Source organism: Polypterus senegalus, chromosome 15, assembly GCF_016835505.1.
Source record: "Polypterus senegalus isolate Bchr_013 chromosome 15, ASM1683550v1, whole genome shotgun sequence".
NCBI lineage: Eukaryota > Metazoa > Chordata > Cladistia > Polypteriformes > Polypteridae > Polypterus > Polypterus senegalus.
In genome coordinates, this window is record NC_053168.1 from 3,009,123 (window position 1) to 3,026,624 (window position 17,502).

At 47.5% G+C, this 17,502-nt stretch overlaps 1 protein-coding gene across 4 annotated transcripts in view; it reads left to right on the plus strand.

Annotated features, from left to right (window-relative positions):
* The window catches only part of LOC120515362 (collagen alpha-6(VI) chain-like), a 325,957-nt gene that overhangs the window by 111,753 nt on the left and 196,702 nt on the right, over positions 1–17,502 (plus strand). For all 4 annotated transcript variants that reach the window (XM_039736240.1, XM_039736241.1, XM_039736242.1 and 1 more), the window contains exons 11-12: positions 629–978; positions 3,329–3,407. In XM_039736240.1, the coding sequence (XP_039592174.1) occupies positions 629–978; positions 3,329–3,407 (429 nt within the window). The remainder of the gene's footprint in view (positions 1–628; positions 979–3,328; positions 3,408–17,502) is intronic.

Sequence of the window (17,502 nt, forward strand, 5' to 3'; positions counted from 1 at the left end):
AGCACCTGAGCCTTTAAGCTGTCCCCAAGGCACACGTCTGTGACAAGATAGATAGACAGATTTGTAAGGCACTATAGACTGTCTGATATACAGAATATTTACTATCACAGATAGATAGATGGTTGTGAAAGGTACTATATAACTGATAAATACATGTGAAAGGCACTATGAAAATTAATAGATAGATAGTAAAGGCAATATATAATAGATTTGAATCAAAGGCACTATATAATAGGTAAGTGTGAAAGACACTATATTAATGAGAGATAGATATGAAAGGCACTATATAATAGATAGATGTGAAAATGCTATATAAATGATAAATAGATACTGTAGATACAGTAGAAAGATGTGAAAGGCACTATAGAGATACAGTGTGTAATCCAGTATCTGATATACAATATATTTACTATCATAGAGAGTTAAACAGACAGACAGACAGATGAGGCACTATATATACAGTACAGAGAGAGAGACATGCAATGCACTCTGTGACATACAGGATACTTGCTACTATAAACAGATAGATTTGTAAGACATTACATGATAGCTATTAATGTCCCAAAAGTGACAGCTGAGGCCCCCATTGACGTGATTCTCACACCATTCCTGTCTAATTTCCTCCCAGACTGCAACATTGACATTGCGGTGGGTTTCGACGTTTCGAGGAGGACCAGGCCCACAGTGTTCTTCAGCGGACAGCCAAACCTGCTGGTTTATTTCCCTGAAATCGTGGCGCAGATCTCATCGGTGGCCAAGATCAGCTGCGCCTCGGGCTCCCAGATCAGCGTTCGGCTTGGCTATCACCTGGCCACCGACACCGGGAAGGTCATTTACGACACTCGGTTTGAGAACTACAGCACAGAAATTGTGGAGAAGCTGATGACTCTGCAGACCAGGGATGCCACCTTCTTGAATGAAAGGTTCTTGCAGGATTTTGCTGATAAATTTACAAAGGACTCCAACGCCAAAGTGAAGGTAAATGTCTGCACTGTAAGATTCATTTGTTTTTCTTCCTTTGTTGTAGGTGAGCCAAGTGCTTTGACATAAAATGACATCTAATGGAGTGTTAGAGAACAGGCTGTATTTTGTGTTTCTCATTCACAATCTCATTGTTTCATCTGAACTTTTTCCTTTCCTTCAGTTGGCCGGTCAGCTGTCTGTGCTCATTACTCCTTGACACGCACCACACAACCACCCGAATGTGAACTCTGCTGCCGGCCGGCTGACCTTTTGGCTGTTTGTCCAGTTCAAAGGAAATCCTAAAGCCCCATGTGTGTCCACTTCATGTATTCAGGCCAAACCTGAGGGCTCCCTTTGCCGTCTTCTTTCCTTTCACCTGACCTCAGCTCTCGACTCCATGGTCAGTTGGGATTGTGATGATGCGGGTCCTGCTCAATGCTCCCATGCCTCTTCTGGGAGCCTCTTGAACCCGACACTGTCGGTAATGTAACCAGATGAGCTGGACAATGAGGACACCAAACGAAGCAAAGGGGATGATGCTGAAAGGTGCAAAAATGATTTTATAACAAAACCAAAAACGGTGTCCATAATGCAGTGATTCAAAACGGTTCAATAATTAAATAATCCATAATATCAGGTGTAATGTGGAGGTTAAAAATAATTTGATAAATAAATCCAGGTAAAACGAGGTCAATAACAGCAATGGCTGGAAGCAGTTCCCTTCAGAAGCCCGGTGCCTTCTTTGAGCTGGCGGCTCCCCTGCTTCTCCCATCCGGACCCTTTAACAGGAGAGTCGACCTACCTGCGGGCGCAGCTGTCTTCTCCTCTGGTCTGGTAGCTTTCTGACCCCTCCAGTCTGCGACCAGGACGCTCACGCTGGCACTCACTCTACCAAGCCTCACTGCCTTCCGCGACGAGCCATCCTCGATGCTGGTCATTCCCGCTCCTCTGAAAAACTCAGCAGGAGTGACCCAATCCATCCGAGTGTCGGCCAAACACCACCAGGGCTCACTTCCCAGCTGCCTGCCATTACTGCTGCGCGTTTTCGCTCGCTTGTTCCTGCATTGGTTCCTTCTTCTTCTCTCACTCTTTTAACCTCCGCTCTCTTTCTTGATTCCCCTCCGCACTCGCGCTTCTCCTATTTATAATGGGGACGTGGCACAGGTGCGCCAATTAGCAGCTCCCGGCATCAGTTACGGACACGGGAGATCCCAGACCTATGCACTTCAGTGCAGAAGCACCCATGCCCGTATTGCGCCCGAGCCACACTACTACGCCCCCTCTTTAAACCACGAGTTCCATGAAGAGCTCAGCAGCCCCCCATGTCAACTGGACACGTGGAAGTGCCTGGAGATTTTATGACATGATAGTAAGAGCACAACATGGTCAGGGAAAGCAAGGGCAGAACTTCGAGATTCAAAGAAACAGGAGCTGCCAAGAACAGGAAGACACTCGAGAGTCAAAGGCAAAACGAAGTTGAAACCAAAAATCAAAATCGAAAGTAGGACCTACTCGAGAAAAGATTTCTTGAGGTTGTTCTCTACACCGAGTGCTGCCATATTTATAGTGCATCTTTCGTTACACCATCAGCACAACCATTGTGGACATGTGACCTTCACAAAACCAACATCACGTGACTAAAGAAAACCAAGACGTTTATGAAAATCGACTTTTCAATTTCAGGACCTCAAGTGAAAGTCACGCTAGAAATGGATTTCCTGACGGCGTCCAAACCCTAGATGACGTATGACGATGTTTAATACTAAAGTGTTGTGCTCTTAGAAGGAATATGTCACACTGCCCCCTAGTGGTGGGCCCTCATTATCATTACAGTTTGTGTGTAACGTCTTCCCCCTGTGAGCTTGGCAATGCCAAGTCTCTGCCCTGTCTGGTCACCCTTCATATTCTGGGCACGGCTTAGTGGAACCAAATTCCTAATGGTCCTCTGTTTATGGTGTTAGAATAACATCTGATTGAAGCACGGTGGGGCGTGTTGGGGGTCCTTGAACCTTCAAATGGTAAAGCAATGCTAAGAAAGAAAAAGAAAGTACAGGATATTTTAGGTAGGTCACCTATAAGCCTATCATCGTGACACAATTGAAGAGTGTGGTGGATCATCACAATACACCATCGATCAATAAGAGTGAAGGGCCTCAGTAAACTTCAATATTTAATAGAAGAGCTGGGGTGAGGTGTTGGTTCTCACCGTTATATTATGAAAAGGTGCCAGTGTCGAAATTCCAAGAGGTGCCCACCCACTTCTGGTCAAATGATGCCAGTGACTACAAATTCTGAGCCTCCTTCCTTAGCGTGTCTAACGATGTTTGTCGCTGGATGTGACTCTGACTGCTGCTCTTGTTAACAGGTGCTGCTCATTTTCTCAGATGGATTGGACAGCAGTGTTGAGATAATGGAGGAGGAATCGAGAAAACTGCAGGGAAAAGGTAAGTTGGGAGTGAATAATCGCATCTCTACGGCCTTAATTATCCTAAGTGGAATTCTGGGAATCCTCGGTCCAAAAACAATTAGACAACGAGCTGCGTGAAAATCCATTCATCCTTTTCTGACTCTGTTTAATTCAGTTTACGGCAGTGCGGGCCTGGAGTCTTTCCCAACCTCATCTGCCTCAAGACCAGAACTAATGGAAGATGGGACACCGGGCCATCACGGGGCACAACCCTTGTGGTTTTCATTTGGTTTTCTGTGTGGCACACTAGTTTCATTTTGTGGCATTTTGAAAAATTGTGTTGTTGTTCTGATTGCGTTACCGTGACCCCATTTTGGGTGGGCTGTTTTGAGATTGTTGCCATTCTGCTGGAAGTCCCATGCTCTGATGTTTTTGTGACGTAAGATGCCAGTGTGGCACTGTACGCCTATGTGTGTAGGAATCAAAGACATTGTGGCATACGGCTTGGGGCGCTTGCTGGCCTGGCACACTTCTGCTCTAGAAGGATCGGGGGAGCGAGTGCATCCAGAGCATTACCTCCCCGGGAGCGCTAGGTGGCAACAGTGCCTCGGACTCCTGCAGGGCTACATGGCAGCTGGAGTTTGATGCAGCCCTGTTGGGTTCTGTGGGTGCCACCAGGGGGTGCTGCTGCAGTCTTAATTTGCAGCTCTTCTTTCACACCTGGAAGTGCTGCCGAAAGTGGGTCTACGAGCAGATGGAGCACTTCTGGGTGCCTTATGACAGGGGCCCAAGTTGGAAGAAGGAAAAGCTCACCAGGAGGAGAGGAAGAGAGAGAAGGCAAAGAGAAAAAGAAGTGTTGTGTGAATTTGCTGTGCTGAACTGTGCTGTACTTGTGGGAAATGGGAGAAGGCGTTTCCCACAACAGACCCGTGTGCCTGTACTTTCTGATTCTGATTTATTGTTGGTTGTAATATCAACAACAACAACAACATTTATTTCTATAGCACATTTTCATACAAACAGTAGCTCAAAGTGCTTTACATATTAAAGAATAGAAAAATGAAAGACACAATTATAAAACAAAATAAATCAACATTAACATCGAATAAGAGTAAGGTTCAATGGCCAGGGGGGACAGAAAAACAAAAAAAAACTCCAGACGGCTGGAGAAAAAAATAAAATCTGTAGGGATTCCAGACCATGAGACCGCCCAGTCCCCTCTGGGCACTTGTGCCTCTGTGTCTGTCTGTGTTGGGTTTGGTTGGCAGGAGTGCCCTCTTACAGGCCACAACATTTACTTTTTTTCACAAAGATATATATATATTTTTTGCAAGACATTTTAAACCATAGACTGAGGCGGAGACAACATCCTCACTCGTATGTTTTCATTTTAAAATGGTGTTGTGATGTTCTGTGCCCACAGTCATGGGCACCGCTGGGGCATTTTGTAGTCTATAACTGACGATGGACGAGAGCAAGTGAGGTCACCACAAAACCATAAGTATGAGGTGAAAAAGTGCAAAAAGATGTCCAAATGTGTGGTGCAGTAAGAATTCTTTAGTAAATAATCATCCAGTAATACACACCACCATTTCTGGCACGTAGTGTGCAGGTATATTGTGATGCCCAGGGTGCGTACGGCTGCCTTATCCCCGACACAGGCAGGCAGGACACCAACTGCCACACGGTACACAGTTTATTAACAGTTCAGCACCGTGCATTAATCACCAACACAACACAGTCTCTCTTGCCAGCAGTCCTTCCACCTTCACTCCTCCTCAGGCTTTATCTTTCCAAACCGACTCTGGCCGTTGACTTCTGGCGACTGGCCCCTTTTTATAAGGACGCCTGGTGCCCAACGAGCTTCTTCTGGCTGTACTTCCTGATGTGGCAGAAGTGTGGCCAAATAGGGCCCTGAAAATGTCCATGTGTCCCCTGGTGATGGCCATGGGCCCCGGCAGGGTTAAGCTCCCATGACCTATGACCCCACTGGAAACCAAGGGGGCTGCCCTCTGTCGTTCCAGGGGCTTAATTAAAAATGCACTCTCCCCCAGTCCTTCCATACTCTGGGCGTCTCGGCTGGGTAAGAGCTCCGGCCGCCCGTCACAATATATATAGAAAAATAAAAAATCCATCCATTATCCACTGCTTGTCTGAGGTCGGGTGGCGGGGGCAGCAGCCTAAGCAGGTAAGCCCAGACCTCCCTCTCCCCAGCCACCTTCTCCAACTCCGCTGGGAGGACCCTGAGGCGTTCCCAAGCCAGCTGGGAGATATAATCCCTCAAGTGTGCCCTGGTTCTGCCCCGTGGCCTTCTCCCAGTGGGACATGCCCGGAGCACCCACCCAGGGAGGCGTCCAGGGGGAATCCTGACCAGATGCCCGAACCACTTCAGTTGACTCCTCTCAATGCGGAGGAGCAGCGACTCTACTCCGAGTCTCTCCCGGATAACTGAACTCCTCACCCTGTCTCTAAGGGAAAGTCCAGCCACCCTGCAGAGAAAACTCATTTCGGCCTCTTGTATCCACGGTCTCGCTCTTTTGGTCACTGCCCAAAGCTCGTGGCCATAGGTGAGGGTAGGAACGTAGATTGACTGGTAAATCGACGGCCTCACATTTTGGCTCAGCTCTCTCTTCACCGTTGCAGAGCCCGCATTACTGCGGATTCCACACTGATCTGTCTGTCAACCTTCTGCTCCATTCTTCACTCACTCATGAACAAGACCCCGAGATAATTGAACTCCTCCACTTGAGGCAGTAATGTATTCCCAACCCGGAGAGAGCATTCCACCCTTTTCTGGCTTAGATCCATGGCCTCGGATTTAGAGGTGCTGACTCGGCTGCGAACAGCCGCAGTGAGAGCTGGAGGCCACTGCCCGGTGAAGCCAACAGAAACACATCATCCCCAAATAGCAGAGACGAACAAAAAAAAAAAAAACATTAAAGGCAATTTAAAAATTACCCGGTAGACGCAGAAGTTAACACAATACAGCACCTTCACAATGGCTTATGGGTAGTTTGGAGATGCAGAACACTCTGCTGTTAGTCCAGTTGAAGCTAAAGTCAGAAGAACATGGACACTCTGACAGCATGGTTTGTGTGTGGCCGCCCTGTTGTGGTGCACAGTCCAGTTTTGGGGCTGTCACTTCTCTGGACGTTTTTATTCCGGATGCTTTGCTGTGTAATGTTGCTGATTAGCAGTCTGTCCGCGTGGAGCAAACCCTTCATAAACAAGTCTGTCAATGTCAAAAAACCTTCATGGACTCTTCTGCTACAGTGGCTTGGAGAGAAAAAAAATAAATCAGCCAAACGACATGCGCAGTTGTAGGATGAATGCCGGAAATCCATCAGCTCAGCACGATGCCACTTGGCAGACTGATTAACCAGACTGTGGACATGTGATACCTAGTGGCAGAATCGAGAACTGCACCCTACTCCCATGCTATCAGCCAACTTCGGGAATTTTCATGCTGCCTCCTCGTATAGATAAAGTGTATTCACAACAGCTGCTTAGTGTCACGAGGCAGCAACCCCTTTGCATCGGTCCCTTGAGGGCACTACAAGGGGGTCTCCTTTGGTCTTATTATCACACTGCCATCTGCATGGAGTCCCAGACCTCCACGCCTGACTCCACTCCCACCTATCAAACTCCTTTCAGACATTTTCCCCTCTCGCTCTCGCTCCTCCAGGCCTGCCATTCATACCCGCATGACGTCACTTTGCAGCCCTTGCGGTGTTCACTTATAAATCTCGAGGACAGCAAAGTTGGGGGGTTTCGGGGGGGCCGGGAGGGGAGTCAGCCTCCTTGCTTTGCTGAGCTGCCAGACAGCACTTTGTCATAGATGTCTGGTCTGATACATTAAGATTTGTTATCCACCAAGCCGCCTGATGACTTACAAGCACTGTCTTCAGATCCTGAATTTACCGTCACTGTGGAGTTTAGGGGGGTTGGCACAGTGGTCAGTGTTGTTTCCTCACAGACTCCGCCTCTTGGGTTCAAGTCCTGGTCATCGCCTGTGTGAAGTCTGCATGTACTCCCAGGGTCCAAGTGGACCTTTCTCTAGATGCTGTGGTTTTCCTTCCACTTCCCAGAGACGTGCATTTTGGGTTCATTGGCAATTTAAAACTGGCCTGTGTGGGTCTGTCGGTGAGTGGCACCCCATCCAGTGCTGCCAGGATAAGCTCTATAAATGTGTGGAAAATGACTGAATGATTATTCTTTGGCTGACGACTTTATCCAGGGTGACTCGCAGCACTTGGTGACATTTATTTTGTTTTTCCTATTGGAGCCCAAGCAGGTGAAGTGACTTGTTCAGGATCACACAGGTGTCAGTAGTGGGATTTGAACCGACACCCTCAGGGTCTGAAGACCAAAGCCTTAATTGCTTTGTCAAAATGAATGAATGATTCAGGAAGGATCCATCCTACTTGACTCAACCTTTGCCTGAGGTTTCCTTCGCTTTGTTCCTGCTTTTCTCCTTATGCTGCAGGAATAGACCCCCCCCATGTCCCCTCAATTAATAACATAAACTTGATATTGGATGGATTTACAGTTCATTTGGTGAAATGTCTGCTTTACAACGATGGACTCTCTGAGCTCCCATTTCATCCAGTTTAAAATCCACGACTGGTGGGTCGGTCTGTAAAATCCAATAAGAGGGGCACAGAGTGGACTGGTCTGCTCGTCCCAGAAGCACAGAATTAGGCAGCACCCCCCAGAACGGTGCCTCCCTCCTTCAACTCGAAATCCATCTGTGTGCGTTCGGGGAAAGAAGCCGTCATTCTTAAAGATGGGCCGAGTCCCATTTGTAACCACAGCGCGTCTACATTACTCATGACATCACTTCCCAATTCTGTTTAGAAATCATCAAGCAGACCCCTGCTGCCCCTCGGCTTTTAATGAGCCTGTTGATGTCTCACTCTCTACAGAATATTGAATTTCCGAGGCCTATTTCCTCTTATTACAGAGTACGGAAAAGTAATGATATTACCTCGGGCTGTTTGGATTTGAGATGTGGTGTATGTGGGGTGGTATGGTGGCACCGTGGATAGCACTGCTGCCCCACTGCTCCAGGGATCTGGTGCCAAGTCTCCTTTAGGCCACAAGTCACCCAGTGTCCAGACAGACCACCTCCAAGCTCACTCCCACATCCCAATGACGTTTTCTGAATCTGCATTTCAACTGTAGGGCTGTGATGAGGGCAAACCCTCATTGGGATGCCACATCTGTGGAGTTTTGCCCGCCGGGCACAGACAGCCGGACTCCGAATGTCCCCCAAAACACACATGGTTTATTTTACTTTTCGGCACAACACAATGCAATCACAAATCTTCCCAGTAACTCAGTCCTTATCTTTTTATCTTTTTTTTCTTTTCTTCACCACCTCCACGCCTCTTCCACCCGACTCCAGCCCCCCGAGTGGAGTGAGGCGGCCCCTTTTATACCTCACCTGGAAGCAGTACCTCAATAAAATTCTGACAGCACTTCCATTCGGGGTGGAAGTGCTGCAGAGTACAGCTCCCAGCGCCCCCTGGTGGTGGCCACATAACCCAACAGGTCCATGCTCGTGGGCCCGATGTAATCCAGGGTGGCTTGCCCTTTTCTTGGTCCCCTGCTTTTCCAGGCTTCCCGACAGGGCACGATCCCCGGCCGTCCTTCACGCCGCACCTGACTTGCTTTGAAACGCACCTTAGCCTTCTTTGGCCAGTAGAAGGAAGCCAGATTAGCCTTGAGTTGTACCTCTGTGATGGTGGGCTCTGCAAAGGACACCAGCTAATATAGATTTAAGCCTTTAGCGCAGTGTTTCCCAACCACTGGGTCATGGGCTGCCGTCGGTGGGTTGCAAGTTGCCAATGTTAATAATGGAAGTGTGTCTTGACAAATGTGTCATGGGGGGTCGCGCATTGGCTAATGGTGGTTTGCCACTCTGATGATCGCATTTCATCACAACTCCCATTCTGACATTCATGCTTGCTTCACCAAGGGGACCCCCAACCAGGTGTGTAACGGAAACACTTGTATAAGAAGAAGTGGGTTGTTGTGACACCAAAAAGTTGATAAACAGTGAGAGAAAAGACAAGTCAAAGACAGAAACAGGGGGCAAAACTGAGAAGAGTGTCACACCTGTCACGCATACATGCCAGAGGGTCACCTTCCAGGCTCACCTAAAGTAAGTGGTACCACCCTGGGTGAGAAGGGGCACTGTTGCTAAAGGTCTTGTCTCCTTTTTTCCCCTCACAGCCACATGAATCCACCCCTTGGTGGCAACAAAGCCAAAGAAGTGCTACCAGACGCATATTTTTAGGAAGTCACTGTGCACTGGAGAGATTCCGAAGGACTGGAAAATGGCAAATATCATCCCATTATATAAAAAGGGTGACGGGGCAGAGCCAAGCAACTAGAGGCCAGTAAGCTTAACATGAGTCACTGGAAAATTAATGGAAGGAATTTATTAAGGATAAGATTAAGCAACACATGGCAAGGACAGGAGTTAAAAGAACAGCCAGCATGGGGTCAGAAGAGGGAGGTCGTGTTTTACTAACAGGCTGGAATTCTATGAGGAGGCAACAAAAGGAAATGACCAGAGTGGAGCAGCTGAGATTATTTATCTGGACATTCACAGAGAATTTGATGAGGTGCCACATGAGAGGGTGGGCATCAAATTAAAAGAAGTGGCAGTGCAGAATTGGCTCAGACATACAAAGCAGAGGGTGATGGTGCCAAGAACTTCATCAGGATTGTGTGATGTTAACTGTGGTGACCAGTAGGGGGCAGTGCAGGGGCCGTTGCTATTTTTAATATCTATAAATGATTTAGATAGGAATATAAGTAACAAGCTGGTTAAGTTCACAGATGATACTAAGACAGATGGACTGGCAGATAATTTGGAATCTGTTGAATCATCACAGAAGGACTTGGACAGCAGACAGGCTTGGGCAGATTTGTGAACAATGAGATTTAATGTCAGTAAATGTAAAGAATTACACATAGGAAGGAAAATGTGAGGTTTGAATACACAATGGGGGTCTGAAAATCGAGAGTCCACCTTATGAGAAGGATTTAAGAGTCATGGTGGACTCTAAGCTATCGACTTCCCGACAGTGTTCAAAAGCCATTAACAGAATGTCAGGTTATATAGCGCCTTGATGTGTGGAATACAAGTCACGGGAGGTTCTTCTCAAATCTTTATAACTCACTGGTGAGGCCTCATCTGGAGTCCTGTGTGCAGTTTGGGTCTCCAGGCTACAAAAAAGGACATAGAAGTGCTAGAGAAGGTCCAGAGAAGAGCGACTAGGCTGAGCCTTTACAGTTTAAACAAACGAAGATTAAGAGGAGACCTGACTGAAGAGTTTAAGATTATGAAGAGAATTAGTACAGCGGATCGAGACAGTGACTTTAAAATGAGCTCATCAAGAACACGGGGACACAGATGGAAACTTGTGAAGGGTAAATTTCACAGAAACATTAGGAAGTTTTCCTTAACACAAAGAACGATAGACACTTGGAATAAGCGACCAAGTATTTGGTGGACAGTAAGGCGTTAGGAACTTTCAAAACTCGATTTGATGTTTTTTAGCAGAAGTAAGTGGAGAGGGCTGGCGAGCTTTGTTGGGCTGAATGGCCTGTTCTCGTCTCGAGTGTTCTAATGGTCTAAAGGTGTTAAAGAAAGGCGTCTCGTTTTGGACCTGACCATCATAACGTGGAGGCCGAGATGAGAATGTTTTGTTGAGCGATAGCTAAAGGGAATCGTCCCTCACAAAGAGCGCATCCTTTTTCATTGTTTTTTTTACTTTGCGCCCTCCCTCACCATAACCTGTCGTCTACGGGGGAAGAGCGAAAGCTTTTGATTCGTCCGACATTTTACAGTCCCCTGATACTGAAAACATTGATATCTCGATGATGGCTGTGTGTCTGTCTCTGTCTGTCACAATTTCTCGAGGATGGTCAAGAGCTAAAATGGCTGGATGGAAAAACACCAAACTCGAAACTTTGGCCTGTTATGAGATGACGATGTGCTGACTAGCTTGTAAGCCAAATCACGCAAGAGAAAGAGAAAGAGGCCCTCAAGAGGAACCGTCTGTAGAAGATCAGCCACAGATCAGCTACAGACAGACACTAAGACACAATGTCCGAGAACACACACGTGTTATTTGTCCTTGGCACAGCGCAATGCACACAGTGCACAAACCCCACAATAATCCTGTTCTCTCAGTCCTCTCTCTTTCCTGCCGCCTCCAGTCCTCTCCCGCAAGTTCCATACTCTTCCTCCCGACTCTCTACCCCCCCAAGTGGAGTGAGGTGGTCCCTTTTATACCACACACCCAGAAGTGCTCCAGGTGCTTCTCGATCAAGTTCTGAAGGTGTGACAGAAGTGCTGCAGACCACAGCTCTGGAACTGTCCAGGATGCCATGGTGGTGGCCATGGACGCCCATAGGGTTGACCTTCTCAGCTCCAGTCCCATGGCCCTGATGTAAACCAGGAGGGCTGCCCTCTTGTGTCCCGGGAGTGGTACTGATGCTGATATGTCCACTCCCCCGGTCCTCTCCTCAAAAGGACCTCCCGAGTGGGCAAGGTCCCTGGCCATCTATCACACCTCAAATACCAGAATCCTGCAATTAATTATGAATTCTTCTCACCAATTGCTATTGTAATGACCTGTTTTATGATCAGAAAGATCAGCATCAGAGCGCTAAATAAGGAGTGACATCTTAGAGAAGAGTTTGGGTATCTTGGTTCTTAGGGCGCAAAGCCTACGGACGTTCACGTCCAAATTCTTATGTCTTTAGCACACCAAACATTTGGCTTTTGCCCCTGCCTCGTCATTCGGCCTCATGTCAAGCTGGGCAGCATGCACTGGTACAGCGCCGTTGCCGCACCCATGACACGACAAAACAACTTGGGATCCCGGCTGGCACCCCCCAGGCAGACACGCGGCCCAGTTCCACCCTCTGGAAATGACCCTCTATCTGCCACAGCCAGGTGTTATGTGGGCGACCCCTAGGCCTGGTCCAGCCACTCAGGTCTTTAACAATGAGGGTCCAGTGAGTTGGATCACCCTCAGGTAATCGCGCCACATGCCCGTAGTGCCATAACTGAGTCTCCCTCACAATGCAGGTGATGTGCCTCATTTGGGACTCCGTGAGCAACACAAAGTCAAACCAGCGGGACCCAAGGATTCAATGAAGAGACACACATGAAGGAGTCCAGTCCTCGTCTCAGGTCACTGGATAGCGTCCATGTCTCACAATCATTCGCCCTGCCAAGCAAAAAACAGAATCAACACAAGAATCAAACTTTGTAGTCGAAAACTCAGGCAGAAGTCGAGACCAAGAAGAACTTTTAGAAATAAGTAGTTTTTTTAAAATAAATGTCCAATCATCAGAAACACTTTTGGATTCCTCAGACTTGGATGAGAAACTGCAACCTCTGAACCCGTCACGTCGATAACAGTGGCTCACAACCTCCGAGGACACGCCCCCTGACAACACGGAGCTGTCCTAACGACACGATGAACAAAATCCATCCATCCATTCAACCTGCTATATCCTAACTCCAGGGGTCTGCTGTAGCCAATCCCAGCCAACACAGGGCGCAAGGCAGGAAACAAACCCCGGGCAGGGCGCACACACACACACACGCACACAAACATACATTAGGGACAATTTAGAATCGCCAAGTCACTGTGGTCCCCGGCCGGGGCTGGAGCCCGGCCGGGATGCCCAGGAAGACGTGAGGAGGGCTTGTGCCTCCTCCAGACCGCGAGGGGGCGTCCGTCCTGGTTATGCAGGGGGCCTCGGGTACAGGGCTTGGAAGCCCAGCCCTGTAGGGACCCATGGCCACCGCCAAGCGGCGCCCCAGTGCCTAATTATTTCGGGAGCCGGCACTTCCGCCACACCAGGAAGTGCCGGGGGGAAGACGACCGGGGAGACACGGCCGGCTTCCGGGTGCGCAGCCGGCACTTCTGCCACACAGGGGTGTGGCCACCGTTAAGTGCCGGGAAGCAGCTGGAGCCCATCCGGCTCCCCATAAAAGGGGCCGCCTCCCTCCAGTCAGCGGTGGAAGTCGGGAGGCAGTACGACGGAGCTTGAGAGAGGACAGGAGGCGGCCAGGAAGCAAGGCACAGAAACTGTGGGCCCTGGACTTTGGGGCAGCACTGGGGTTTGTGTGAGTGCACGTGACTATTGAACTTGTAAATAGTGTAAATAAAAGTGTGTTAGGTGCAAAAATGTTGTCCGTCTGTCTGTGCCGGGGCCAGCGTTCACATCACCTAACCTGCATGTCTTTGGACTGTGGGAGGAAACCGACGCAGACGCGGGGAGAACATGCAAACTCCATGCAGGGAAGACCTGGGAAGCGAACCCGGGTCCCCTAATTACGAGGCAGCAGTGCTACCCACTGTGCCACCGTGGCGCCCAATGAACAATATGGTGGTGGAAAACAGGACACAACAATACACAGGAACAAAAATAAGCGTTCAATCAAAAAACTAATACGTGGTTTCCGAATCTATGGGCTTCAGAAGCCCCCAAATGAATGAACGAACTCTTAAATGTTTTCCTTGAGCACACAAACTGCGAGTTCTTCCATCTCAAGGATTCTGGTGATGTCAAGTTGTCCCTCAGGTGTGTGTGGCACTGTGAGCAAATAACTTTGATTTGAGCTTAAAATTTAAGGGAAGGAAAAATAAAGAAAACGAAACCTCAAAGAGTGAGACGTCAGTGTGTGACCTCTTGAGATGAGCGGGGACCCTTTGTAACACTCCTGTGTGCGGAGTAATGGAGACCCACTGACTGTGACGCAGATATGTGTGAATGTCATGTAACGTGTTTGTTTTGTGACGTATTTTGACAATATGAGTGTCCTTTTACTTGTGCAAATAGGCAGACGTGTGCCGTTTGAATGAGCCTGGTTGTTATTTATGGGGATAGGGTGGTCATAAAAGAAAAGGCCAAAGGGTTTACTTTAATGACGGCCCCCATTATGAGGATGTGAATTATAAGTTGTTCATTTTTAGGCCCATTTCTGAGTGTCATGCCACGTGTGTGACGAGGTGACAATATGGACACGCTTGTGGTTTTTCAGGACGATTTGTTTGAATGAAGTTGTCATTTTCACGCTCAGCTTTTGAGGTTCCCAAACCGTATCCTCTGGTGAGCTCTGCTTTTCCGATTTGGGTTCTCCTCTTTCGCTGTGTTACCAGCCAAACCCTAATTGTGTCCTGCTTGGCGTCTGCAGACCTCCGACAGGAAATCAATTAAGCGTGAATTAGAATGGCTGAAGGCAGACAGGTGGGAACCGAGTAACCCGAGTGCTTTGGTGTCAAGATGTAAAGGAGAATTTAGTCGCACTTTGAAATGAAGGTTCACCTCGCCAAAATCGAAATGCAGCTGTCATGGGAAACGCACAATTCCCCCTTTTTTTCCTCTGCCGTTTCTTTTATTTTTTTTTTGTAAATGGGAATCTAATGAGGGGCTTTATTCTTTGGAATCAACGCCTCTGCAAAAGTCTGGAAGCAAACCATCCCTTTAGCATTAAGGACTGAACTTTTGCAGGCCTGTTTTCAATTATCGAGTGACAGACGAGGCCACTTTCTGCCATCTCCATGGCTGCTCAGTCACACACTCGGGAACGTCCCCCATAGCCGGGCCACGGGTGCTAGAGTGGCCTAATGTTGCTAATGGGGACGTCAAGAAACCCGTACTTTAGTATTTCACAATCTGAATGTGCCAGGGTGTGGAGCATTCATGTTGTCAAGCTGCCGGCCCTCTCCTGCTCTGTTGGCTCAAGTTTGCTTGCGTATTCTTACATCAGAAAATAAATAATCATCTGCTTTACCTGAGCAGCCACCCACCAGTTCACTAGTGAGCCCACCTAACCCTGGCATCATCAGGTATATGCAGGAACTAAACAATTGACCAGACAGAACCAATGGATGCATGGCCAGAACAAAGGGGATGCTGGGGTGCCATTCCCATCTTCACCGAGGGCAGCAAAAATGCCAGCGTTGGCTCTGTTTAATGGTCGGACCGTTCCTTTTAAAGGACATGGCTGTAAATCAATCATCATCTTTAATTAAAGGGTAGACAGTGGAGACGGTAGAGCAACACAAACATCTGGGGACAGCCATTGATAGATAGCAGGCTAAACAAGTTTATGAGAAGTTCCAGACGTGGCTTCTCTTTCTAAGGAAACTCCTCAACAGCGGATAAAACCATAATGACACGTATTTCAAAGTCCCTTCTTGAGTCTGTTGTCACATCTGCTTTTATTTCTTGGCTTTGGAAACCTCAGCATTAAGAATATACAGGTGCTGGTCATAAAATTAGAATATCATGACAAAGTTGATTTATGTCAGTAATTTCATTCAAAAAGTGAAACTTGTATATGAGATTCATTCATTACACACAGACTGATGGATTTCAAGTGTTTATTTCTTTTCATTTTGATGATTATAACTGACAACAAATGAAAGTCCCAAATCCAGTATCTTGGAAAATTAGAACATCAATTCAGACCAATGCAAAAAAAAAAGGATTTTTAGAAATGTTGGCCAACTGAAAGGTGTGAACATGAAAAGTATGAGCAGGTACAGCACTCAGTATTTAGTTGGCCTGGATTACTGCAGCAATGCGGCGTGGCATGGAGTCGATCAGTCTGTGGCACTGCTCAGGTGTTATGAGAGCCCCTGTTGCTCTGATAGTGGCCTTCAGCTCTTCTGAATTGTTGGCTCTGGCGTATTACATCTCCCTCTTCACAATACCCCATAGATTTTCTATGGGGTTAAGGTCAGGCGAGTTTGCTGGCCAATCAAGAACAGGGATACCATGGTCCTTAAACCAGGTACTGGTAGCTTTGGCACTGTGTGCAGGTGCCAGGTCCTGTTGGAAAATGAAATCTGCATCTCCATAAAGTTTGTCAGCAGCAGGAAGCATGAAGTGCTCTAAAACTTCCTGGTAGACGGCTGCGTTGACCTTGGACCTCAGAAAACACAATGGACCAACACCAGCAGATGACATGGCACCCCAAACCATCACTGACTGTGGAAACTTTACCCTGGACCTCAAGCAACGTGGATTCTGTGCCTCTCTTCTCTTCCTCCAGACTCTGGGACCTCGATTTCCAAAGGAAATGCAAAATTTACTTTCATCAGAGAACATAACTTTGGACCACTCAGTAGCAGTCCAGGCAAGACGCTTCTGACGCTGTCTCTTGTTCAAGAGTGACTTGACACGAGGAATGCGACAGATGAATCCCATGTCTTGCATACGTCTGTGCCTGGTGGTTCTTGAAGCTCTGACTCCAGCTGCAGTCCACTCTTTGTGAATCTCCCCCACAGTTTTGTTTCACAATCCTCTCCAGGGTACAAGCGGTTATCCTTATTGCTTGTCCACTTTTTTCTACCACATCTTGTCCTTCCCTTCACCTCTCTATTAATGTGCTTGGACACAGAGCTCTGTGAACAGCCAGCCTCTTTAGCGATGACCTTTTGTGTCTTGTCCTCCTTGTGCGAGGTGTCAATGGTCGTCTTTTGGACAACTGTCAAGTCAGCAGTCTTCCCCATGATTGTGTAGCCTACAGAACTCGACTGAGAGACCATTGAAAGGCTTTGGAGTTAATTAGCTGATTAGAGTGAGTGTGGCACCGGGTGTCTTCAGTATTCAACCTTTTCACAATATTTGAATTTTCCGAGATACTGAATTTGGGACTTTCATTAGTAGTCAGTTATAATCATCAAAATTAAAAGAAATAAACATTTGAAATACATCAGTCTGTGTGTAATGAATGCATCTAATGTACAAGTTTCACTTTTTGAATGGAATTACTGAAATAAATCAACTTTGTCATGATATTCTAAGTTTATGACCGGCACCTGTAAAACTCTGCGTTTTTGACTCTTGCCATGCTGTGCTTGGAAACTACAAAGAAAAGAAAAAGGCGTAACTGGATAGGCAGATGGTTGAGGCTCAGACAATATGGCCGGTCTTACCAATGTTGTTAAAATGATGGGTTTGCAGCAGGCCTCTGCCACTGAGCAGGGTGACAAACATGTGGGAAAGAAGGCCGAGCCGATTCTGTCCGACAGTCGCCATCCTCCATCTCCTAAATGTCATTTGTTACCTTTAGGTTCGTCTTC